This window comes from Hyperoodon ampullatus (genome assembly GCF_949752795.1).
Source record: "Hyperoodon ampullatus genome assembly, chromosome: 1".
Taxonomy (NCBI): Eukaryota; Metazoa; Chordata; class Mammalia; order Artiodactyla; family Ziphiidae; genus Hyperoodon; species Hyperoodon ampullatus.
Genome location: NC_136914.1, coordinates 215,259,755 through 215,284,816, shown reverse-complemented (window position 1 = coordinate 215,284,816; position 25,062 = coordinate 215,259,755). Strand labels below are relative to the sequence as shown.

The 25,062-nt window shown below is 39.1% G+C and overlaps 1 protein-coding gene across 1 annotated transcript; it reads right to left on the bottom strand.

The window, feature by feature from the left end:
- Positions 1 to 3,408: 3,408 nt before the first annotated feature.
- On the bottom strand, positions 3,409 to 22,368 carry LOC307048006 (pancreatic triacylglycerol lipase; the record flags this gene model as incomplete). Its single annotated transcript, XM_079696846.1, has 13 exons — positions 22,284 to 22,368; positions 22,098 to 22,143; positions 20,717 to 20,871; positions 19,993 to 20,115; positions 17,936 to 18,070; positions 15,554 to 15,665; positions 14,185 to 14,304; positions 13,949 to 14,068; positions 13,318 to 13,436; positions 11,075 to 11,204; positions 9,866 to 9,974; positions 8,539 to 8,703; positions 3,409 to 3,472 (listed from the first exon to the last, which is right to left on the bottom strand). Exons 1-13 carry the CDS (start codon positions 22,284 to 22,286, stop codon positions 3,409 to 3,411), a joined length of 1,401 nt encoding a protein of 466 aa, XP_079552972.1. The 5' UTR covers positions 22,287 to 22,368.
- Positions 22,369 to 25,062: the final 2,694 nt, after the last annotated feature.

Below are 25,062 nucleotides of genomic sequence, written 5' to 3'. Positions count from 1 at the left end.
CCCTCCTCTTCCTGAAGCTGCCCTTTGCCATGTGATCTTGCAGCTTCTTCCATCAATAACTGGAGTCTATTACCCCAGCACCTGAATCTGGGCTAGCTGTGTGACTTGGTTTGGCTGTTAAACGTGATGGCAGCAACATCTTGGAGCAGCTCAAAACCAGCCAACCCCTAAGTATGTGAGAGACCCAGACAGGATAAGCTGCACTTCTGACTCAACCCACTCTGACTGCAGACACATGAGTGAATCCAGTCAAGACCAGAAGAAACACCCAGTTAACCTGGAGATTTGTGAGCAAATCTGTCTAAAGCCACTGAGTTTCGTGACGATTTGTTATGCAGCAGCTAGCCAACACAGAAACTCAGCTCAGCCAGGCCTGGGATTCAGAGAGCGCAGCTCTCTTTGCACTCACTGTCACCATTCTTGGGTACACAGAATCAGATGAGTGTCTATTCTTTTCTAAGACAGTGAGAAAACTCCCACATCTGTCAATATACACTGTGCTCTAATGCACTGGCTCTTGTTTAAATGCCCTGAGGGATTTAATTGGACAAAGCCCCTAGCAAGACTGGGGTCTCAGCTGCTTCTCCTTTAAAGCCTCTTAGACCAGTTAATTCGCTCCACACTAGATGGGAAGATTCCTGGGCGGGGCTTTTAAATAAGAATAACAACTGAAATATGTTGAATGAACTTATATCCTGATCAGATTCAGGGAATTAAGGCAGGACTCGTATGCCTACAAATCTGTGGATCTCTTCTGAAAATGGGACTTCATTTCCACCAGACAGCTCTCCTGTCTTCAGGATGTATGACTCCTTGAAAGTCACAAAGGTAAAGACTGAGGTTGCCAGCCATGATCTGCCATGTCCACATATGCACATGGAGCCGAAGAGCTGCCTTCCTCTAGCCAGTCAGCTCCGTCCTTGTTTTCTCTTTCAATTTCAAGTTCACAATGTACAGATACCTTGTCATCTTGTAAGAGAACGATCTTGTACATTTGAGGGGAAGAGTAGGTAGGTTCAAGCTGGGCTCTAGGAGCCCCTTAATTCCAAAGAAGTGTTTGTCCTGAAAAAGCCATTTTCTAAGTCTTTTTCACAGCCTGGATGCTCACCTGCATTCGTTTGAACCACAGCTCTAAATATCCCTTGAACTGGTTGAATGTCTCCCTGTGTTTGTAGTAACAGAAGTGGGGTGCCAAACTTTGCCTGATCCTCAGCCAACTATTGCCTTCTTTCTTTTTCTTTCATCAGAGATGCCCTGTCTGTGGGATGTGAATTCAGGTTGTGAGTGTAGCTCAGACTTCCCAAAGCCCTTGAGGGCCACTGCTAGATTCCACCCGTTCTTGTGGGCTGGATAACAAGTGAAAGTCTCAGGGAAGACAGACCCTGGTGCCAGCTGGGGAGAATTAGGCCCAAAAGTCTGCACCCTCTATAGGAGGCCTGAGAATTTCCAGAACAGCCCCAGCTTTCAGAATCCCAGAGTACCTGAACGTTCTGGGCCAAGTAGAGCAGGATTTAGATCAAGAAATGGATCAGAACTTGCATTCCATGCAAGTACCAATTGGATTGATTTAAACCCCAAACATGGGTCAAGTCACTGCCCTTCTCAAAGCCCTTTGGGGGTCTCTGCTCATCACTTAGGGAATCTTCCATCATCTGCTGGTCATGGACCTTCAGGAGCAGGCACTGGGTCTCCCTTTTGCTCACAGTGTGTTCTTCGTGCCTAGCAGAGTGTCTTACACACATTAGGTGCTCAACATGTGCTTGTCAGAGGAATAAATGGTCAATCAAGCCCAATCTGCTCCCATCTCCTATGACTCCCCTCTCTGAACATGGTCTACAAGATGTAACACACTGGAGTTTGCCAAACACTCCATGCTCAGGTACCATACTTTTGGACAAGCTGTCCCCTCTATTGGAATGCTCACCCCTGGTCTTATTTTAGGCTCCCCTGAATACAGAATCTGAGATAAGGGCTTGGGTGCAGAGAGTTTATCTGGGAAGTGACTCTAGGAAGCACGAGTAAGGGGAGTGGAGAGCAGGAGGAGAAGTGTTCCTGGAGATTGACTCTGCTGCGCAATCTGAACCATGGAGAGAAAGTGTCAGAGTTGTTCATAGGATGTGTACCTGGGGCACAGGCTACCCTACCCTTGGTCCCCTAAGCTCCTTTGGGAGGCTTAACCCCCTTTGCTTTCCCTTTACTTACTTGATACAGCCTTTCTCCATCCCACCCCTGCTCTCAACCTCTCTCCCCAAATCAAATGCCATTCTTTCCTCCCAGGATAGTAACTCGTACTCCCTGACACTGTTTCATAACTGTTTCCTTATCCAGCTCCCTCATCAGACTACAACCTCCTAGAGGGTGAGAAATGTATTTTGTTTATTTCACATCCCTCGTGCCAACAGCAGTGTCTGGAATATAGTAATGGGGTCTCCATAAATGTTTCTTGAATTAAGTAATATATTTAATTCAGTTCCAATGAGGAAATGACCAAGCTGGTGTCATTTCCAGAGAAATCCAAAAAGGAACAAGGTGGGACACTGTGGTGGCCACAGAGGTGTGCCGCTCAGATCCCTTCAGGAAAACCTGCTGCAGGACCAGAGATGACTGGCAGCCCAGCTGCCACCCCTTGGATGCACGGGGCACTCACACAGAGGCCACGCTGCTGCCGGCTGCCTCAACCCATGGCTGAGCACGGCATGGGTACGAGAGCCTGTCTACTCCTGCCTGAAGTAGGATTCCTGCCAAGGGTCACCTTCCCTTGGGGACTCCCCATCGACCTGGCCAAGACATTCCCAGACATTTGCTGAGGGCTGGGGCTCTTCCCACCCAATCTTTCCTTCCTTTCCCCTCTCATGGGTGTTAGACCTGCACTGAGGCCTGAAGTTTCTCCTGCTATCTCCTCTTTCATCCAACACAGACATTTCCCTGGCGTCTGATTCTCAGAGGGCCCAACTGACACAGACACAGAAATAGACATGGCCAAGGATTTGAAAGAGAAAAGTTCAGATTAGAACTGGAGTCTCCCTATGTGTCAACCCTCCTGAGTTGTCTGATTAAAGACGATGGAAAAAGTGGCAAAGGTGGGTACTTATCATGTGTGCCCACCACCACCAGGAGGGTCACTTTGGACCTGGAAGTCTGCCTTAAGTGATCAGAATGACATCAGTAATAGTAATGGGCATGATGTCAGTATCAAGTAAACAATATTCCCAAGTTCAAATGCCAGGTAACATGTAGCAAAATTCAAGTCATTTGTGGTTTTTCAGACCAGCTCCAAATATTGGAACTTAATCACATAATCCAAACATTTCATTGGAAATAATGGACATGATGGCAAAGAAAGGAATGTAATGCTTCACCACTAGATTTTATTAGCAGTAAGATTCAGTGTTCACATGTCAGCAGCTCCTAACATGGGGTGAGGGTAAGCAGAACATCTTCCCTTACAGTTTCTTGGCTACAGAAGTTGAACCTGGGGAGAGAAAACAAAAAGTCAGCTCTTCCTGACACACAGTTGGTGTGTTGAGTTTGATGACAGCCACTTCCTTCCCCTCAGTCTGAGTGAGTGGCACACACTGTGCCCAAAACTAGACACTGGCCGAATGAATACCTCTTGGGTATAAAGGACTGCATTTTCTTTTCTAATTTTATCCCATGGCTATGCAATAGCAGAAAGAAGAGGTATCATTGGACACTCCAAAGGACATGGAGGGTCCATCTGTCACATCCCCAAAACACCTACTAAACATGGCACACTGTCAGTGAATGCAACTGAGGAAGAGTAGGGTCAGCAGCATGACAAGAAATCAGCCAGAGTAAAAATCCTGAGGTCCTGGTGTTACACTGGCTAGGCATTCTTATTTTAATTCAGTATTGAATTGAAATGACTGATTTACTCATTAAGACTGAGCAATACTTAGGAGGCTTTGGAGCTAATTTTCTTTAACAAAATACAGAAGCATATGTAAAGTGCCTGGCACATAAAAAATGCTCAGAAAATGCTCTTTTCTCTTCATCTTCATTTTCTTCTCTGTAATCTAATGGCTAGCCGATGTGCAAATAGCAAATTAAAGGTTAGGGGCAGGACAGGAACAAAGATGCAGACGTAGAGAATGGACTTGAGGACACGGGGAGGGGGAAGGGTAAGCTGGGACAAAGTGAGAGAGTGTCATGGACATATATACACTACCAAATGTAAAATAGATAGCTAGTGGGAAGCAGCCGCATGGCGCAGGGAGATCAGCTCAGTGCTTTGTGTCCCCCTAGACAGGTGGGATAGGGAGGGTGGGAGGGAGATGCAAGAGGGAAAGGATATGGGGATATATGTATACGTATAGCTGATTCACTTTGTTATGCAGCAGAAACTAAAACAACAAGGTAAAGCAATTATACTCCAATAAAGATGTTAAAATAAATAAATATTTTAAAAAAGAAAAAGAAAAATATTGGACAAGATGAAACTCAGTGCAAATTAGTGAAGGACTTGACTAAAAGCTCCCTCTCATTTGATGGCAATTCATAAGTTAATGTTATTCTTCATTTTTCCCACTAGAATATAATAAATTAAGATATACCATCAAAAAAAACAACTAATATTGAAAAGGGTCACAAGAAATGAAGGGCACACAATATATATAAATAAAGGTGATCTGAATTTCTATTGTGGTAGTTAAGGATTTGCTGAAGTCAGATTTCCTGCACATGAATTCTGGCACTGAGCTGTCATTGAATTATATGTAAAATGGGGATAATAACAGTACTTATTTCCCATCACCACAATCAAGAGAGTAAACATATCCATTATTCCAAAATTTTCCTCCTATCCTTTGTAATCTCTCCTTCCCATCCCTTTCCATCTTCCCTTCCCCCAGGCAACCACTGGTCTACTGTCGTTATAGACTACTTTGAATTGTGTAAAATTTTATATGAATGGAATCAAAGGTGTATGCACTCTTGTTCAGCTTCTTTCATTCAGTATAGTTTTGTACAGTATAATTATTTTGAGATTCATCTATGTTGCTGCATGTATCACTAGTTTGTTCCTTTTCACTGCTGAGTAGTATTCCATTGTACAGAAGACCACAATTTGTTTATCCATTCCCTTGTTGGTGGACTTTGGGTTATTTCCAGATTTTGATTATTGCAATAAAAGGTACTATGAATATTTATGTACAAATCTTTGTATAAGTATATGCTTTCTTTTCTCTGGAGTAAATACATAAAAGAGAAATGGCTGAATTGTAGGTAGGTGTATGTTTGGCCTTTTAGGAAACTATCAAAGAGTTTTCCAAAGTGGTTGCATCATTTTACATTCCCATCAACAGTATATGAGAATTCAAGATTCTTCACATCCTCACCAGTGCTTGATATTGTCAATCTTTAAAATTTTAGCCATTTAAATAAGTTTATGTTGGTATCTCATTGTGGTTTTAATTTGCATTTCCCTAATAATTAATAGAATATCATTTTCTGTTCTTTCACTTTTAATCTATTTGTGTCTTTATATTTAAAGTACATTTCATGTAGGTAGCATACAGTTGTGTATTGAGTTTTTAAAATCCAGTTAAACAATCTCTGCCTTCTAATTGTTGTATTTTAATTTAATACATTTATCGATATGGTTATTATCTTGCAATTTTTCCCTATGCTGTTTTCCCCCCTTTTTATGCCTTAAAAATTCCATTTAATCTCCTTTTTTTTTGGCTTATTAGCTATAGTTCTTTGTTTTACTATTTTAGTGGTTGCTTTAGAATTTATACCATATATTTTTAACATCACATTTTACCTTCAAGTGATAATATTTTAACTTACATATGGTATAAGAACATTATAAGAGTATGTTTCCATTTCTCCCCTCCTACCTAATGCCTAATGGCATTGTTGTCATATATTTTACTTATACACGTTATAACAGCCCCTCCCCCAAATATTGCCATTACTTTTTAAATTGTCAATTATTTTTAAAGACTTAAATAACCATATTTAAAAATCTCATATGTTTCCCAATGTAGTTACTATATCCTATGCTCTTAATTCCTTTCTGTAGATTCTTTTACAACCAGTATAACTTTCCTTTCTCTGAAGACTTTCCTTTAACATTTCTCATGGTGTTGACCGGTTGGTGATGAATTCTTTCAGCTTTTTTTTTTTTTTTTTTTTTTTTTTTTTGCTGTACACGGGCCTCTCACTGTTGTGGCCTCCCCCATTGCGGAGCACAGGCTCCGGACGCACAGGCCCAGCGGCCATGGCTCACGGGCCCAGCCTCTCCGCGGCATGTGGGATCTTCCCAGACCGGGGCACGAACCCGTATCCCCTGCATCGGTAGGCGGACTCTCAACCACTGCGCCACCAGGGAAGCCCTTTCAGCTTTGATATGTCTGAAGAGTCTTTATTTCATCTTTTTCTTTGAAAGATACTTTTGTGGATATAGAATTCTAGGTTAACCGTTTTTTCCTTTCAGTACTTTAAAGATGTTGTTCCACTGTTTTCTCACTTGCATTGTTTTTGATGTGAAATCTGCCTGTGATTATTATCCTTATTCCTCTGTAGGTAATGTGTGTTTTTTCTCTGGCTGCTTTTCAGTTTTCCTCTTTATAACTGGTTTCAAGCAGTTTGATTTTCATGTGTGTTGGCATAGTTTTCTTCATGTTTTCTGTGGTATCACTTGGATCTATATGTTTACAGTTTCCACTATGTTTGAAATTTTTGAAGCCATTATTTCTTCAAATATATATTTCTCTCTTTCGTCTTTTGGAGTCTTCAGTGAGAACTATATTAGACTTCTTGAAATTATTTCACAGATCACTGATATTCTTTTCATCAAAATTTTTTTTTCTCTCTGTGTTTCATTTTGGATACTTTCTATCACCTCTTCAACTCCACTAATCTTTTCTCTCACAATGTCTAATCTGCTCTTTCATTTCAGATATTGTAGTTCTCATCTCTAGAAATTCAACTTGGGCCTTTTTTCTATATATAGGCCATACCTCTACTGACCTTTTTAAACCAATGGAATACAGGTTTAATAGCTGTTTTAATGTCTATGTCTGCTATTCTAACAGTTGTGTCTGTTCTGGTTTGGTTTCAATTGATTGATTATTCTCATTATAGGTTGTGTTTTCCTGCTTCTTTATATACATGGAAAACTTTCATTTAATGTCATATATTGTGGATTTTAGCCTGTTAAAACTGCTGGATAATTTTGTATTCCTATAAATTTTCTTGAGCTTTGTTCTGGGGTGCAGTTATTTGGAAACAGTTTGATCCTTTCAGGTCTTGCTAATTCTAGGCTAATTTTTTTCCCACTACTGAGGGAAGACCTTCTTAAATACTCTACCCAACATTTCCTGAATTATGAGCTTTTCTGGTCTGGTTGGTGGAAACAAGTACTGTTCCCAGCCCTGCAAGAGTACTGGGTACTATTCTCTATAATCCTTTCAGATGGATATTTCACAGACCTTGGCTAGTTTCCTCATGTATGTGTGCTGATCAGTACTCTGCTTAATGTTTAAGGAAATTTTCCAGCTCTCTGAGATTTCCTCTCCGTAGCTTTCTCCTCTCTGGTCCTCTGTCCTGTGAAATCCAGTTGCCTTGGATTTTTTGGATTCTTAGTTCTGTTTCTTCAACTCAGGTAGTTTGCTGGGTTCTGCCTGAATTTTTCCTCTTTGTGTGACATCCTGGAGACTCTTTAAAGGCAGTAAGCCGGGACAATTTTAAGACTCTACCTTATTTGTTTCTTATCTCTCAGAGATCACTTTCCTTTGTTACCTAATGTTCAGAGTCTTGAAAACTGTGGTTTGATATATTTTGTCTGAATTTTTGTTTGTTTCAGTTGGGAAGGTAAATCTGGGCTTTTGCTACTCCATCTTTGCCAGAAGCAAAAGTCTCTACACTGGACTTATATGAGGACTGAATGATATGATGGCAGAAGCAGCATAGCACTGTGCCGCAGAATTTGGTTTTATACTCAAAACACTTGGGCTGGTATTGGTATTGTTATGATTATCATCATCATCATCATCACCTCATTGCTTCTGGTAGTTCACTATGGTAAATATCCGTTGGTTCACACATACTTTAGTCTTGATTAGAACCAAGGGTTGACCTTTGTCTTCACAAAAAGGACTAATGACACAGAATAATCTATTTGTATTCCTTGATAAGTTAAGTGTTTTCTCGGTAATTTAAGTGGCAATTTGGTGAACCCAGGAAGCTTGGGGAAGATACACATATTAAGCACACACATAGCACAAGGCACAGCTGCTAAATGAACTCTTTCTTTTCACCTTAGGATTGCGAAGCCAGATTCTCATCCTAACACTTGTATCTGATCATACAACAGTCATCTACAAATCTATCAAAGTTGTTTTCCTAAAGAGGTACACTTTCTCCTAAAGAAACAAAAGGTATTAGGAAGCTGCAGTGACTGAGATATAGGAGAACCACTGTAGGTGATTTAACTTAAAGTTGTCTTTCAGTGGGAGTAGAATTATAAATGTGACTCAATGCTTCAAGTCTCTTTGGATTTTTATTACTTACACTTCTCCATTATTGAGTTCCACACTGATCTTGGATGCTCCCACTCTGGGTAGAGTTGGGTTGATCACATTATTGTACCAAATAAATTTAACCTTCTGCACATTTCCAACTTCCACATCTGAGTCAAATTCATTGGAATGAGTACTGTCTGGTTGGAGAGTGCCCCTTGGGAATGGAGAAGTTAATAAAAACATACATGAATATACATAAACATACATATAAATATACACATATATGTTTCTAAAACCAGTTAGCAATGCACCTCTAGTAAGATGATTGATAGTACATTTGTGAATCTAATGGTTAAATAAATGTAGACATGTATGCCAACTCAGTGGTAGTTCATTTGCCATCAATAACTCATACTTTGAGTTATACTTTGAAGTATCAAAGTATTATAATACTTTGAAGTCATCCTTATTTTAATAAAACTTCAAACATGTTATAGTCACAATCCTCCCACAGTTTAATAAATGATGACATCATTATATCATCCTTTTCCAGTTGTTTTGTGGGTAGAATAATTATTTAGTGATTATAAATCAGATGCCATGCATCAAAATAACATCTGTGGTTTTCTCAGGAAATAGCAGAGAAAAAATTTAGAAACAGAGTTCTAAAATGTATTAAGGTACAAGGGTGAAACAGTCTCTTCCTTTTAATGACACATGGCAGTACTGTACTTCTGAAGGGGTTCAGAACAAGTCTCCCCAGAATGTGCCACTTTGGCAGGTAGACTATTTTGAGCTGAAGGAAATCAAGACCCAGCAGATTCAAGGATAACTTTTACCTCTCCCTTAACTGCCTAAAAGAATTTAGATAGAAGGCCTGGTTCAGGAAGGGAACTATCACCTGAGAAAACTACAAGGAACATGGGCTAGGTGTGATAGGCTGGCGGGGAGCTCAGCTGGGCCTGGAGATCAAATTCCCCTCCGTGTCCTGTTGTCTCTGCCTGTCATGGCAAACCTTTGTGCACCAAACATTTGTTCTTCCCATCTTACTGTGGCTTGTCTTTCTCCCCTTTGAAGTCCCAGACCCCTGTCCCTTCTCCTTAGCCCAGAATGGCATATAAGCCTCAACTGTCTCACTGCTTGTGGGTCTCATATTCTCCTGGGACCCCCATATGTACATAATTAAATTAGTTTTTTCCCCTGTTAATCTGTCCTATGTTAATTTGATTACCAGACCAGCCAAAGAGCCAGAAAGGTAAAGGAAAAAAAAAACTTTCCTTCTCATATAGTAATGAATAAACTCTTATGTCCATGACATACATTGTATGTGTGAAGTATCCCAACATTGAAGGAGCTTAGAGTAGTAGTTTACTCACTTGAAAATTTCATACTGCTTAGAGTTTCCTCTATCTCCAAACAAAGAAACTAGTATGTGTCCTCTAACCTTCTTTCCAGACAGTGTGACAGTCGCCTTATACCTCCAACCTGCAAGGGGGAAATATTTGCAAAATATCAGCTTTTGGAAAAATTATTCTGGAAACAGGCTAACTTGGATTCCACTACTGCTGAATTTTGAATAATTTTTGTACGGTTTTGGTAGTTCTTCTAATCAAATAGTGATGGCTATTCCTTTAACTAAATGTTCAGGGGGCAGACATTGGGGGAGGGGAGGAACACAGACTCTTTCCAAAGTCAAAAGATTTCAAGCCAAGGGACTAAGTTATATATTTTGTTTTCAATTTTTTTAACCTAACAATTTATTCTTGAACATTATAAGAACTTTATGTTAAAAGATAATGGAAAAATAATAGTGTGGTATTTTCATCAGTTTATTTCATTTTTATAGATCACAGAATTTTAGAGTACTGTCATCTTTTTGTCTAAATAATCTATATTTATCTTTACCATTCTATAATTCAACTTTTCATCACCATTGGAATTGTATTAATTTATGGTAACCATTTTATGGTACTAGTCAATAGTGAACCACAATTTTCTGCCATTTAGAGCTAGCCTGGGCCAAATTGGGAAGGGGATAAAATTTAGCTTTAGTTTTTACAATGCAGCTAACCCTATTGACTCCCATCCAAATAGTTTTCTTCCTTTATTACCCAGAAAAGAAACCCAGGGTCTGTCCCCAAGTCTCACCGTTCCTGCATTCTCTGATTCCCATCACACGTGGAGTCTACAATCCTAATATCTCTTGAATTTGTCACCTCCTTTCCACTCCCACAACCTCTGCCTTCTCTCTCCTGGGTTACTTTTCTGCTTGTAAAAACCTCGGAATTTTGCACAGTGAAACTTTTAACAGAGTATGAAGAGGCTGGAGCAGAAGAAGCCTCCTGAATTCGGTAGCAGAATCAACTGTGAAGAAATTTATTTTTGCATCATTGATAATTCAGGCCCTAAACTCTGTTCTGCCACCCAAATTAGCATGTTCACATTGAGCATGGCATTGATGTGTTTTTCCATTTTGGGGAGGAGTGTTTAAAACTTTTGTACAGAAAAGCAATTTCACACATTTCCACTGGACGTGATAAGATACATAGTATTGAGAATTTAAGACAAATAAAATAGGGACTTACGGGCAAAATTGCTGGCATCACCGGTGTCTAGATAAAATGTCTGGCCCACTGCTTTGGTTTTCCCAGGAAATCTATCAGCATAATGACCCATCTGCGGGCAGCCTTCACTTGGACAGGGGAAGCACTTGTTCTAGGGAAAATAAACAAATGATGAATGAGGATGCTCTTTTTGTAAAAGTGTACCATCTTATTCCACGTGTTGTTGAATTTTCAAATATTTTAAAGCCAATCGTCTTCTGATAGTAAAAGAAGACTTTAACAGTGTCTCAACAAAGGTTAAAAATGAGTCTTATTATTTACAATGATAAGTCAGCAATTTCACTATTAAATAACGTGATACTAACATAAATATTATAAAAATTAATTGAGAGAATTTATTTATTTATTTATATTTTAATCCTCTCTCTTTTGCCTCTCTAAGTTGTTCCAGTTGCCCCAAGACACCCATCTGCCTTTAGGTGGTTAGAATTTATTTTAGAAAAATTGCAAAAGAAAAAGCAGGAGGTGATAATCAGCTTCTGCTACACAAAATAGGACTCACTGGGAAGACAATAGACTTAAAAGTCAAGCTTTTCTCAATTTTCTCTAGCTCCCACTTAGCATATCAAGTCTGGAAGATTCAGATCTCAGAATTCTCCCAGTGTGAAGGGAAGATGCTCTAGTTGGTCAGTCAGGCTTAGCCATGAGGTCTGGAGAAGATGGATATCATATAGGAAAATGTCCTTTTTTCATGGGCCAAGAAGAGAGGGAGGGGGATGAACAGAGGGGGAGGCAGATGGACATAAAAATTCCTGCTATGAAAGGGCAAGGCTGCCCCACAGTAGAGGCAAGTGGTGAACTCCTGAATCAGTGGACCAGATGGGGACTGGCTTGAATCTCAGGGTCCGCATTCAGCAAAAGCCAAGGGAAACTGAGCCAGCCAGGAAGAAATGGCCAAAGCTCTCTGAGAGCATTGCCCAAGCCAGTAGCTTGGACATGCCCAGACATCACCTGCAGATGGCAGCTATGAGCCCGTCAAGAAGGTGGACCCCCAAGCTTCCTCTCTGCCCTCCACACACACACTGACCACCACCACCATGATCACCTTGCCCAATACCAGCTTGGAGAGAGGTGGTCCAAAGGCTGAGAAATCTGCAAAACTGAGAATTTTTTCCTATAAGAGTGTCTGAGCATCACTTAAAAGGACTGTTTATATTATTGAATCAGATTAAATTTTAACTGGATGAAACCTAAAGCTTCTGTGTTTGTTTGTTTTCCCCATTACCTAGAAAATGAGGATTTGGGAAGAAAATAAAGTTAGACCAAAGAAGGGGTGGCGTTCTTGTTGCATATGCAAGCTACACTCTGAATAAAATACGCACCCATCCCCTCTCCTCTACACATAATAGCTAACATTTGTCGAATGCTAATTATTATATTTTAGGTTCTGGGCTAAGTAATTAAAACATGTTATCTTATTAAGTCCTCCCACCAAATCTATGGAATCTACCATTTTATTTACATTTTCAAGTGAAGAAAGTGCCTTAGAGAAGTTAAGTATTTTGCCCCAAATCATTCAACTATTTAATGGTAGAACCAGGAATCAGATCCTCTCTCTTCACTGCTAAAGTATATCTACTTGATAATTATAATTTCACCTAGCACATTACTTGAAAATTTATATATTAAATAACTTAAAATATACATTTTTATTTGAAAAAAAATTATTGTGAAAGGAAAAGCAATAGTAAAAACAAACCCAGGCAATTGATATGTCATATTCAAGATCAGATTTAAGGATCCCAACTTAGATATTTAGAGAATACCAAAAAAAAGATGAACACTCAAAAAAATCTTGGCAATTATGAGACTGCACAGAAATGTCCACATGTCATATACCTTTATAAGGTTAACATTTAAAACAAGTTTTTCATGTTCATCAGCATCCTGCAACCATAGATCAGGTTTCCATAGACAATTTTTGCACTTAGAATTATTTCCAAACCAAGTGTGAACATTTAGCTGACACATACAGAAGTGATAGAGAACAAGGTAGATTTGGGATATTTCAGTTTACAAGCACATTTCTCTAAAGTTCTCCAATGCTTTATCACTATTAAAATAAACATGTATTATTGAAAGTATAAATCATGTGGCAGTCATATAGTAACATTCACTGAATGCATGTCATGTAGAGTGAACCACACTGGTCATGAGAAGCGATGGTCACAAAATTCTTTAGGTGCAAGATAGAATCTACTTACTGCACAGAAAACACTGTAAGAGGCACAAGGAAATCCAGCAAAGCCATCAGGGTTGAGGATGCTATCAGCATAATACTTGTAGCTTCTTAAGTGATTACAGGCCACAAAGTTGCGAGTTCCTTTAAAATCAGACATGATTACACATCAGTGACAGATCTTATTTTTCCAAGTTAATGTCATGGTCAGAATACAGTTGTTGAATAGATTTTTCTAATTAGTGTGAACTCATGGCAGTCACAGAACAAAATCAGTTATGAAGGGTAGTTATGATTTGAGATGCAATCAGAATTTAATGTAATCTGTTTAAGATTATAATAGTTATGCCATAGCTAAATGAAATGGAAAAATAACTCTAGGAGGAAAAGATTGGTCTGTAAGGGATAGGTATGACTGAGTAATGTATTCCCTGAATTAGATCCTTGAAAAGTTGACTACAAATACACTTTCTTTCCTATAGTCTTCTCATGTCCACTTCCCCCAGTGAAAACCTGTATCTTGGGGATACAACTAAAAGTTCTTTGTTATAGAAAATGTGAGACCTGTAGAATACCAAAATATTTAGCAAGTTTATCAAAAGGAAACACAGATCCCCCCCCCAAAGAAAATCTCTTCATATACATAATAGTTGTACCTTCCCAGATCCCATCTATGTCAATAATCTCAGAGAGAGCATTCTTCTTACATCCGGGCATTTGCTTTCCTCCATTTGGAAAGAAATCTAGGTGGCCCACAGTTTGGCTCATTCCAAAACCTGAGGAATTTTAAAATATGGGAAAGTTGATGTTAATGTAAAGACTCAGAACACTCTAAAACACTCTTATGTCTAGACTCAAAAAACACTCCAGGGGGACAAATTGAGGAACTCACCCAGGTTGGGGATTATGGGGGCAGCGTCTGTGTGAATTACATCCACAAACTGGGCATCGCTGGGGTCCAATCGGACTATTTCAGGTGTGCCCTGAAAGCACGGTTCTGCTGGATCCAACCCTAAAATAGATAGGATGCGTCATGTCAGTGTCTATCAGTGGACGTGCATGTTCACCTTTCTCTTTACAGATCTGAGTGCAGCTTTGGTGGTAATCATGAGTAATGCGTGCAAAGAAATAAGTTGGTTCTTCCCTATCTTACCAATTTCTAAGGGAAATCTGTGTCTAATTTACTATTTGCATTAAAGTGAATTTTCCTCAAACCATGGAATTTGGCCCTACTTATGGATGCTTAGTCATTGGGACAATCCCTGTCAATAGCACAGTTACAACAAAAGAGCCAGACTCTGGGAAACACTGGACTCCTAAGAGATTTTCAAGCTAAAAGAGTTCCACCTATACTATAAACTCCTGTGAGGGCAAGGATCTTGGCTTTCACAGTCACTGCGACCACAGCTTGGCAAGTGCCTGACTGAGCAGGCTCTCATAAGCATTTATGGACTATGAGAAAGAATGTTCTCTCCAGCTAGTTAAAGAGATATTCCAGATACCCCCAGCAATGCAAATGTAACCAACTTATCCAAAGTATTAAAAAAGAGAATCAGGGGGTCGGAGACAGGGGATTTGGGAAGAAAATAAAGAAGGGAAGATGCAAGAATAAAGTAATCATTTCCTGAAATAGTCACTTCTCAGATCCAGGATAGCAAAATCTTTCTTATAAAGCTACAAGGTTGTTGTAGGACCTGGGTATCCAACATATGACTCCATTGGCTAAAGGCAACCAGTCTGAGATTTGTAAAATCATATTTTTTATCTAATTAGCAGCATGTAGCCCGGGCAGCCCAGGGCACCCAGACTATCTGTCCCCACCACTCTTGGGTTGTGGTTCATGAGGACTGGACTAATTATCAATTGCTATGAAGCAGAATATAATTAATGATACATTTTTTAGCTCTTTGGGTTTAATTCTATTTCTTCTATTATTTATGCCATTTCTTCTATTCACCAAACTCATCCTTTGTGAATACCTGACAAAGAGAAAATAGATATGAATAAGACTTCCAGATGTTCTTAATTCACATTTTAGTCACATGCAGTATTTATATGTTAAACAGGGCTCTGTAGACTAAAGACTGGTATTAATAACAAATTCATAAGGTCTCAGAACACACCGATTTCTCTGATCATGTGATCTAATTCGGAAAATGTGAAAACTTGTCTCCTCAGGTAAAAGCAGGTCTGTGCCAAATTTCCGTCCTTTTAGACCCCGTATAGGCTTCATTTAGTCCAACTTTGCAGCTTTGACCAACCTGTGATTCGTCCAATGGTCCCATTTGTCCTCCTTCCTGACTCCCCAGCAGCGTGGGCACCTAGACTGTGGCCAATGACATGGACCTTGGAAGGTGAGTATCCAAATGATGACTGTTGGAAAGAAAACCTCTTCAGAATGTTTTCAAACTAGCAAAATTCAAGATGGGCAGAAAAGAGAATGCTCTGAAAACTCAATTTTTAAGAAGAGAAGCTTCTCCTTTAAAGCAATCAATTTTCATGGATTTTTTCTTTTCATTTATCACGAGAAAGGTGATGGCGTAATGTTTAAACTGGTGGAAGTACTGTTCTCTTTTATTGTTCTACTACGCAGAGGGGACCCTTGATGGATATGAGGACTTGTTACCCAGAGGTGTGAAGCAAGTATTTGGATTAGAAAGTAATAATTATTCTTCAATAAATGGTGTTGTGAAAACTTGACAGCTACATGCAAAAGAATAAAACTGGACCACTTTCTTAAACCATATGCAAAAATAAACTCAAAATGGATTCAAGACTTCAATGTAAGACCTGAAACTGTAAAACTCCAGGAAGAAGCATAGGCAGTATATGTTCTTTGACATCCATCTTAGCAATATTTTTTGGATCTGTCTGCGCACGCAAAGGAAACAAAAGCAAAAATAAACAAATACAACTACCTCAAACCAAAAAGCTTTCGCACAGTGAGAGAAACCATCAGCAAAACAAAAAGGCAAGCTACTAAATGGGAGAAGATATTTGCAAATTATGTATTTGGTAAGAGGTTAATATTCAAAGTAGACAAGGAACTCACGTAACTCAATATAAAAAAACATAATCTGATTTAAAAAATGAGGAGAGAACCTGAATAGACATTTTTCCAAGTCAGACATACAGATGGCCAACAGACATATGAAAAGATGCTCAACATCACTAATCACCAGGGAAGCGCAAATCAAAACCACAATGAGCACCACCTCCCACTTGTCAGAATGGCTATTATCAAAAAGACAACAGATAATAAGTGTTGGCGAGGATGTGGAGAAAAGTGAACCCTCATGTACTGTTGGTAGGAATGTAAATTGGTAGAGCTACTATGGAAAACAGTATGGAGGTTCTTCAAAAAATTAGAAATAGAACTTCCATATGGTCCAGCAATTCCACTGCTGGTTATTTTTCTGAAGAAAATGAAAACATGAATTCCAAAGGATATATGCACCCCTGTGTTTATTGCAGAATTGTTTACAATAGCCAAGCAATGGAAAAAACCTAAGTGTCCGTCAATAGATGAGTAGATAAAGAAGATGTGGTACAGACATACCATGTTTTATTATGCTTTGCTTTACTGTGCTTCACAGATATTATGTTTCCTGCAAACTGAAGGTTTGTGGCAACCCTGCACTGAGCAAGTCTATTGGCACCATTTTCCCAACAGTATTTGTTCACTTTGGGTCTCTGTGTTACATTTTGGTAATTCTCACAGTATTTTAAACTTTTTCATTATTATAATATTTCTTATGGTGATCAGTGACCTTTTTTTGTGTGTGTGGTACGCGGGCCTCTCACTGTTGTGGCCTCTCCCGCTGCGGAGCACAGGCTCCGGACGCGCAGGCTCAGTGGCCATGGCTCATGGGCCCAGCCACTCCGCGGCATGTGGGATCTTCCCGGACCGGGGCACGAACCCGTGTCCCCTGCATCGGCAGGCGGACTCTCAACCACTGCGCCACCAGTGAAGCCCAGTGACCTTTGATATTACTATTATAATTGTTTTGGGGCATCACAAACTGCACTCAAGTAAGATGGTGCACTTAATCTATAAATGATCTGCCAGCTCCACCACCCAGACATTGCAATATATATTTTGGCACCTGAAACTAATAGAATATTGTGTGTCAACTATACTTCAATTAAAAAAAAAAAAAGAAAAAGAAAAAAAAATTTTTTTAAAAAAGAAAAGAATAATGAAAGCAATTACTTAAGCACTTTCAAGTTTAACATTTTCTAAGTTTTTAGTTACCAAATCAGATTAGTTTATCATTGTGCTTCTCTTAAAAAAATAAAAACAAACAAACAACAAAACCCCTACTTTAATCTTCAGGTTGACATTATCATATCAACTTGGCTTAATAACTGGTAAAATTAAAAGAACTAATGATGGAAATCAGTAGAAACAACCTACCTGGTTGCTTGAATAATAGCACTTAAAAATCAGTTTATTCACCTTAATAGACATATTGATGAAGCCCAAATCTAGATTCTTTTTTGGCATTTTTCTTTTCAGTCAAGGAGAATGCCAACTCTAAGTAAAAAAATACTTTACCAATTATCATACATACAGCAATTTTTCTGGAAGAGAATCCAGAGAGCAATGTGCATGGGCTTTTGTATAACCCAGAGGTAGTTACCTCAAGAACGTCAACGAAATACGCCACTTCTGCTCCCACAATCCGGATGTTCTGTGAGGCTTGTGTGTATCCGGTTCGGGAGCCACCTTTCCAGTCCACACAGATGCAGTTCACACTTTCCACGATAAACAGGTTCTGGTGGAAGAGACACAATAAATAAGTAAATAATTCAACATCTTTCCTAATTACTAATTAACACTCTTGAAGACTAGGATAAATTCCCTCCTTGACCTACACAATATCATGCTCGCTTTTAAACCCCAAACCAATAAACAAAACTTTTAATCTGTTATGGTTATGGAATCCTTTTTAAAGCTTAACATTGTCTCCAAACTAGAGATTTGGCCATAATGGGAACTGGATTCTTGGGATTTCTACAGCAACAGATGCATAGACATTTACTGCAGGGAAAAGTGTATAAAATGTGGTACAATGGGTTGTCTCATTAGAGCATCATAAACTTCACAAGACGTTGCCCCTGACTAGATTGAACCTCAGGGCATTGCCGGTCTTGTTCCCTTCTGTACCCTCAGTGCCTGGAAAAGTTCCTGGCACATAGTAGGTACTCAGTAAATATCGACTAAATAATTGAATAAATGAAAAACTATCTTAGGACCCTTTAAATATAGGTATTGAAGGCAAATGAATCAGCTTTTCCATGATGGACATACTAATCAAAATTTTTGTATGAACATGTTTTATTGTACATGACTGAAGTTATTTCACATAAAAATATAAACTTCCAGATATCTACTGGAAGGCTTTTTGGATGGGAGTCAATGATAGTTTCGTGAATGCTAGATCTGGCAGGAATTCTATTGATTTGAGTATTTATTTATGCATATCCCCACCATTTTTCCAAGAAGAATTTGAGAATGCAGCAATCTTAGAAACCATCTCCAATTGTTCCATTTTACAGATAGAAAAATCCAAAGAGGGGAAACGATTTGCTAGTGTCCTGGTTAGCTAAGGGTAGAATCAGAACTTGAATCTACGGCATTTAACTTTCTAATTTAATGTACGCATTCCTCCATTATAACGCCCAAAGCCAAATCAAATGCAAGAAAAACACATCTGCTTTCGGATCTCAGAAATAAATTGTATACGCACATCTGAAAATCTACATACCTTTTGAGCTGAGAATCATTTATTTATTTTTTCTTCACTGTAGTATAGAAATCTATTACTACCCTCCCTCCTTCCCCAGCCCAATAATCATCAGCTATAAATTAATTTCCGAAGACAAGTTGTGGTTTTACTGATTATTTTTAAACTTGTGTAGTTAATTCGCCCCTTCATTTTAACTGTCTTCAAGATCAGTCGAAACTCTCGGGAGTTAACTCAGATCAGCCTTTGGCTTGAGTCACAGGCAGGCCTGAAATAAGACCTCTAAAGAAATGATTGCATCTTTGTGCCACAGCTGGCCACAAAATCTTGATGAAGACATGAATCAATGACAATGTTCCTTAAGCACTAGCAGTTATTGGAAATTTTATTCTGTTTGATTTTCTGCCCTTTGATTCTTCATTATCACAGGGCACATAGCCAAAGGCAAATTTAAGAAAATAGGATCACTACTGCTGAAACAACAGAAGCCAGGAATGAAAATCTACACAGTTTTCCTAGCTATTGCTACCATAGGAGATAAAAGAGTAGCAAGGGAAAATAATTAGTTTGGGCAAAATGAGTTATCTTAGTTCTTCACACAGAAATCAAAGCCTATTGAAGAGACTAAAAGCTATTGAAAATGCAACAAATGTCACATCAGTATGGCAACATCTGTTGCTAAAATTTAGAAATATCTCTGTATTAGTTATTAAATAATCGCTGCCCAGAGCCACCAAATGCCTGCCAGCCTTGCTGGTCTGACTGTCCCAGGTCCCCTCCACCCCGTGTCACCTCCTGGACCTCCTCTGGGAACGCCAGGCCCAGTGGGGTCAGAGGATCCTCCAGCTTCATGGTGGCAAGTATCTGTCCTGCCTGGGTGGGGCCTTGCGTTCTCTGTTGTTAATCATCACTCTGGAAACAAACTTCCCTTAAGAGATTTACAGTCTCACCTTGCAAATGTTGTGCAGCCAGTTTTCTTCTCCCTTGTCTATGAATCCATGAATAATAAAGACAGTTTTTCTATTTGTTTCAAAATTGGAGTCTGTGATAGTAGATGGATCTGCAATGATTGCCTATTTGGGGGAGAAAAATGTTTAATGTCAAGTTTCTGAAAATATCAAATAGAATTGTTACGAGGAGGGAAGTGGCAGATGGGAGAAGACTCCTGGGACTTGGGATCCTTGTGAGTAAGGATTCTCTCATTACAACCAAGCTATTCGCAATCATCACCAAGTCGATACTTTCCAGATGTCATAAAATTTTTGCATTTGCTCTACTTGGGGTAATATGTGCTATAATATTGGTGGTAGGGTCTTGTCTCCACCCAAAGGAAGACTATGTATGTGTGTGTGTGTTTTTATAGATACAAAATATGTTGGGAGGTTATACATAGTACTTAGAGATTATATATATGTAATATCCATATTTAGAATATTGTATTAAATGGTACCATAGAGGTAGAATAAAAATAATATCAAGTTAATGGATACTTTAAACAAATTATCAAAAAAACCCTTAATAATCAAGTTATATAAAATAATACGGTCACTGTGCTAAAAGTCTACAGAGGTGCAAATTCCACTGTCTGATTTGTTCTCTTTAGAAGACAAAATTCAGTACCCTTATTACATAAAACAGATGAAACTTAGTTCTGAAAACCATGAGTGTTCTTACTTGAAAGGTGTCTGGGTTCTCGTTAGTGTATAGGAGGAAACGAGTGTTGACATCTTCTGGAGACCAGGGCAATATTTTGAGGGGTCTTTCTACAATTCCTGCCCAAGGGGAATCATCACTGAAGCAACCAAGTCTTTCATAGCAGACTTCTTTTCCTGCAATCACCCAGAAGTGTTAGTTTCACCAGAATGCTCTTTTTGATGGTCCCTCTGACAATATATGAGTTAAACTACATTTTGTGGCATGTTTTCTTCCTCCACATCCTCAAACACCTTCCTTTATACACACTCACAAAACAGCTTCAACAGACAACATCCCAGCTAAAGACAGGCTGCTGCTTCTCATTTCCACTATGTAGGACCGCCTCACTCCCCTTTTGTCTCTGTCCAGTCCCATGCTAGGACTCATTTGAGCCTCTCAACTCAGATGTCTTCTCTGGGCCATTGGTGCCCAAGAAGGGAGCAGTCTGGTGTCCCCAGGTCTTGGTAGTAGGGGGTGAGGCGCTTACCTCCTCGTAAGCATCTTCTGGCATTGGGCTTTGGGCTTTGGGTTGAGAGCTTAAGTTTCGTGCAAATGCCAAAACTTTACATCTCTCCCTGGGTGAGTATTTAGGCCTCTGACCTATATTTGAGGGGCATCCTGGATTCTTGTGATGAAGAAGCTGCTCACAAATAATCAATCAGAAAGCCCATGGCTTGACACAACTCTGTGCTTGAATGTTAACCCATAAAAGGACAACACAAAGGAAGGGTTCTCCAGGAGGGTAAAGTCTCCATTAATAGTGGGAGCAGGAATAGGAGTAGTAGTTGTTGTAGGCACTGCATTCTCGATATGTGCCACGTGCTGGGCAAGATGATTTACGTGACTTATCCCACCTAAGTCTCACAATTACCCTACAACAGGGGTGGCCCAGTTCACAGATGAAGATAGTGAAGCAGAGAGAGGTTAAGAATTTTACTCGGGGAAATACAGTTGTGGCTGATGGAACCAGGGTTCAAACCTTACGCTTGACTCCGAGCTAGGGCTGCTAAATTTAGCAAATGAAAATACAAGTTTGAGTTTCATATAAACAATGAATTTTTTATTATAACAATAACAATAAATTTAAATTTTCTTAACTTTAAATTTGATTATAATGATAAATTTTATCATTTATATAACTATGTCACATATTCTTTGTTTCACCTGAAATTCAACTTTAACTGGGTGTCTTAGCTTTTATCTGGCAGCCCTACTCCCAGCGTTTGTGTTCCTAATCATGGATCTCTCCCCCTCGCTCTACTTCTCAGCCTCATAGTAGCTGGAATTCAGGTGTTGTAGCCCTTCTTCCAAGTATTGAGCAGCAAGTCTCTTCCAGCATGACAGAAATATTGTTTCTTACCTACTACTGCTCCCAGCAACAGCGAAAGTGTCCAGATTAGCAGCATCTAAATAAAAATTTAAAATATAATTAAGTCTGGCTAAGTAAGTTTGTAAAAGATTGACATAATTCAAGTTCAGTTAGACCTCTGAGGGAAAATGGGTAAATTCGACTAAATTAGACTTCGTAAACATGTTCCAGACTCACCATGGCAGTTCTGTCAAGTTCTGCCCACAAGACAGCACCTAGAGGTCCTTTTATAGGCAAACCTTATCTTTTTGAGCAGTTCCATGGAAAAGTGGCATGAAAAAAGAGGAGGTTCCAAGGATGTATTTCTAATTTTAATCATAAATAAACCAAGATTGATAGAGTAGGTAAAATTTTCCACAGTACTTTTGGAAAGACGAGAAAAGGGTAGAGAAGAACAGTTCTCTTTCAATGTGATTATACAATGCTTAGAATCACCATAATTTCATTGTAGTGAAGGTTCTAGCCTGCCCATTTTTTAGTTTACAATTCTCTGTGCAGGTCTGTGGGTATGGGTGAAACTAAATTGTTTTCATAGATTTGATAGCAGCAGTCTTGACCACAAATACTAAAAGCTTACCAGCTCATGCAGTTTTTGTACAACCTTGCCTTACCTTCCAAAACAGTGAAATAGAGGCATTTCTTCAAGAGAGTTCATTTCTTTTAGGAAAGCTGTTGACAGTTTATTTTGATAGTCCATAGGACTTGTTTATTTCTCAACAATAACATGGAGGAAAGAAAAATGAACTGATGAAAGGAACTGGGGGTATTTCTAAGAACATAGAGGTGAAATCAGTGACCCCAGCACCCAATGAAATTATGCATAAGAGAAAAACAAAATTCAACTTGGAAAACAATGGTCTGGGAAATATAATATGGAAGAGAAGTCCTTGATAGAAAAGAACTGGTATGTTTTCAGTTGGTGATCGCATTGCTTAAAATTCATTTTAAAAAGACTGGGATAGGCTACTATAATTTTAAGAGACTGGAGCATTTGGCCTGACAGCATCACAGCTATAGGTCGAATCATATGAAACTGTCACGTTTGTAGGTCAAAAATGGTCAAAGAATTCAGTTCCCTGACAAAGTTTACAGGTACAGAAAAAAAGCAAGAAAATTATTTGTGTATGAAGAAAATTCAGGAATGTTGGGCAAAGGAAATGTTAAAATCAGGACAGAAGTTGCAAGGAAGGAATCCCATGGATGGGAGCAGTGGCAAAGCCCAACTGAATCCTCATGTCTCAGCATTTAATCCTATCCTTAGGGACTCTTCTCCAGCACCGATTAGGTTGGTGTCCCTCTCCCCTCTAGAAACACCTCCCTTCAGAACTAGCCTCATTTGACACCCATCACAATCAGGTGTGGATCATAAACTCTGAGCAGGCTGGAATTCTCCAGGCCTTGTCTTATGTCAGCATCTAGCCATGTTGGCGTGAAGCAGGCCCTGAATACATCCCCCATGAATGAACGAACAAACAAATGAGGAAATGAATATAAAAAGCAATATAGTTTGAATAATTTCTATAGGAACAACTGCCTACACAATCTCACAGTAAAGAACTGTGATTTTAAACTGAAAACAAGCAAAATAAACAAACCAAAAAAAAAAAAAAAAAGGAGCCAATGTTCACTCTGGAGTTGACTATAAAATAAAATACCTTCTGTGTGAATTACCAAATAATTCACACAAAATTTCTAAGTTGGAATTTTAGATAGTACAAAATTTAACCCATAGTTAAGGAGACCTTTGTTCAATATAGGTTGTAGAATTAGGACCAAAAGTCACTAAATTCTGAAACAGAGACTAGAGTTCATGGGGAATTGTTTTTTTTAATAAACTAAAATAAGTTCAAATTTTATAGTGTTTTGGGAAGAGTCAATTGCCCAAACTGTTATAAAAGCTAAGAAAGGAATTGTATGTAATCAGCAATCTATCATGTCAATTCTGGATGAATGACTTCCCCTAAATTCAATCTCGCTGAGCCCTTTAGTTGGGTTGTAAAATTTTATGAACTATGTTGTTTCATTCAGATCACTAACATGCTCTCTATGTCTGTTTATAGTGTGTATAGGAGAGATCGCTGGCCTCTTCCTACACGGAATAGAACTCTATTACCCAATCTGTCTTGCAGTATGATGTGCCACATGATCAACTGGCCAATGAGATGTGAGTGCACACATGCACATCAGTTCTAGTCCTGTTCATAAAAAACCCACACATGATCTGCTGTGTGCCTTTCTTTCTGTGGCTTGATGCAGACAAGAACAGTGACTTTGAAGGCCATGTGTTGAAGCTGGTGGAACCACAAGCTGGAAGGAGCCTGGGTTCCTTGCTTAGATGAAAGCCACCCATCAATCGCAAACACCCACTTTGAACTTTACATAAGCAAGAAATAAATTCCTATTATGTTAAGCCACTGATATTTCAGGGTTACATCAACTAGCATTACCTCAACCAACAAAGATTATTTTATTGTACAATGACTTCTCCTACTTCCAAGAACAGTTCAGGTACCAAACATTGAATCCTGGGTTGCAAATTTTACCATGAGATTTGGATGCAAACATTATGCAAAACATTAATACTTTGCCAGGTTATTTTCCAATTCTTGGCTTAAAAAATCCCCTTTCCTGCCACTTCCCAAATTATAAAAAGTAATTGCCCAATTCTTCACTCTATTTTTGTAGAATTTTAATTTTACTGGGTATTTTTCAGTTCAGACCCTGATAGTGACCATTGTTTCACAAGCAACCTGAGGCCATATGATACTTCAGGGTTTAGTGAGAATTCACCCAGTGTTGCCTGGGCCCCCAGATGCAACTTACTTGTAGTTAGAGCAGTTCAGTGTGCTGGGTACCTAAGAAACTCTCAAGCACCACAGGCAGGTGGATTGGAGCTACCACCAAAATCCTGCTCTCCACTAGCTTTTGTTCCTCCTCACGTCTCAGGATTGTGGGC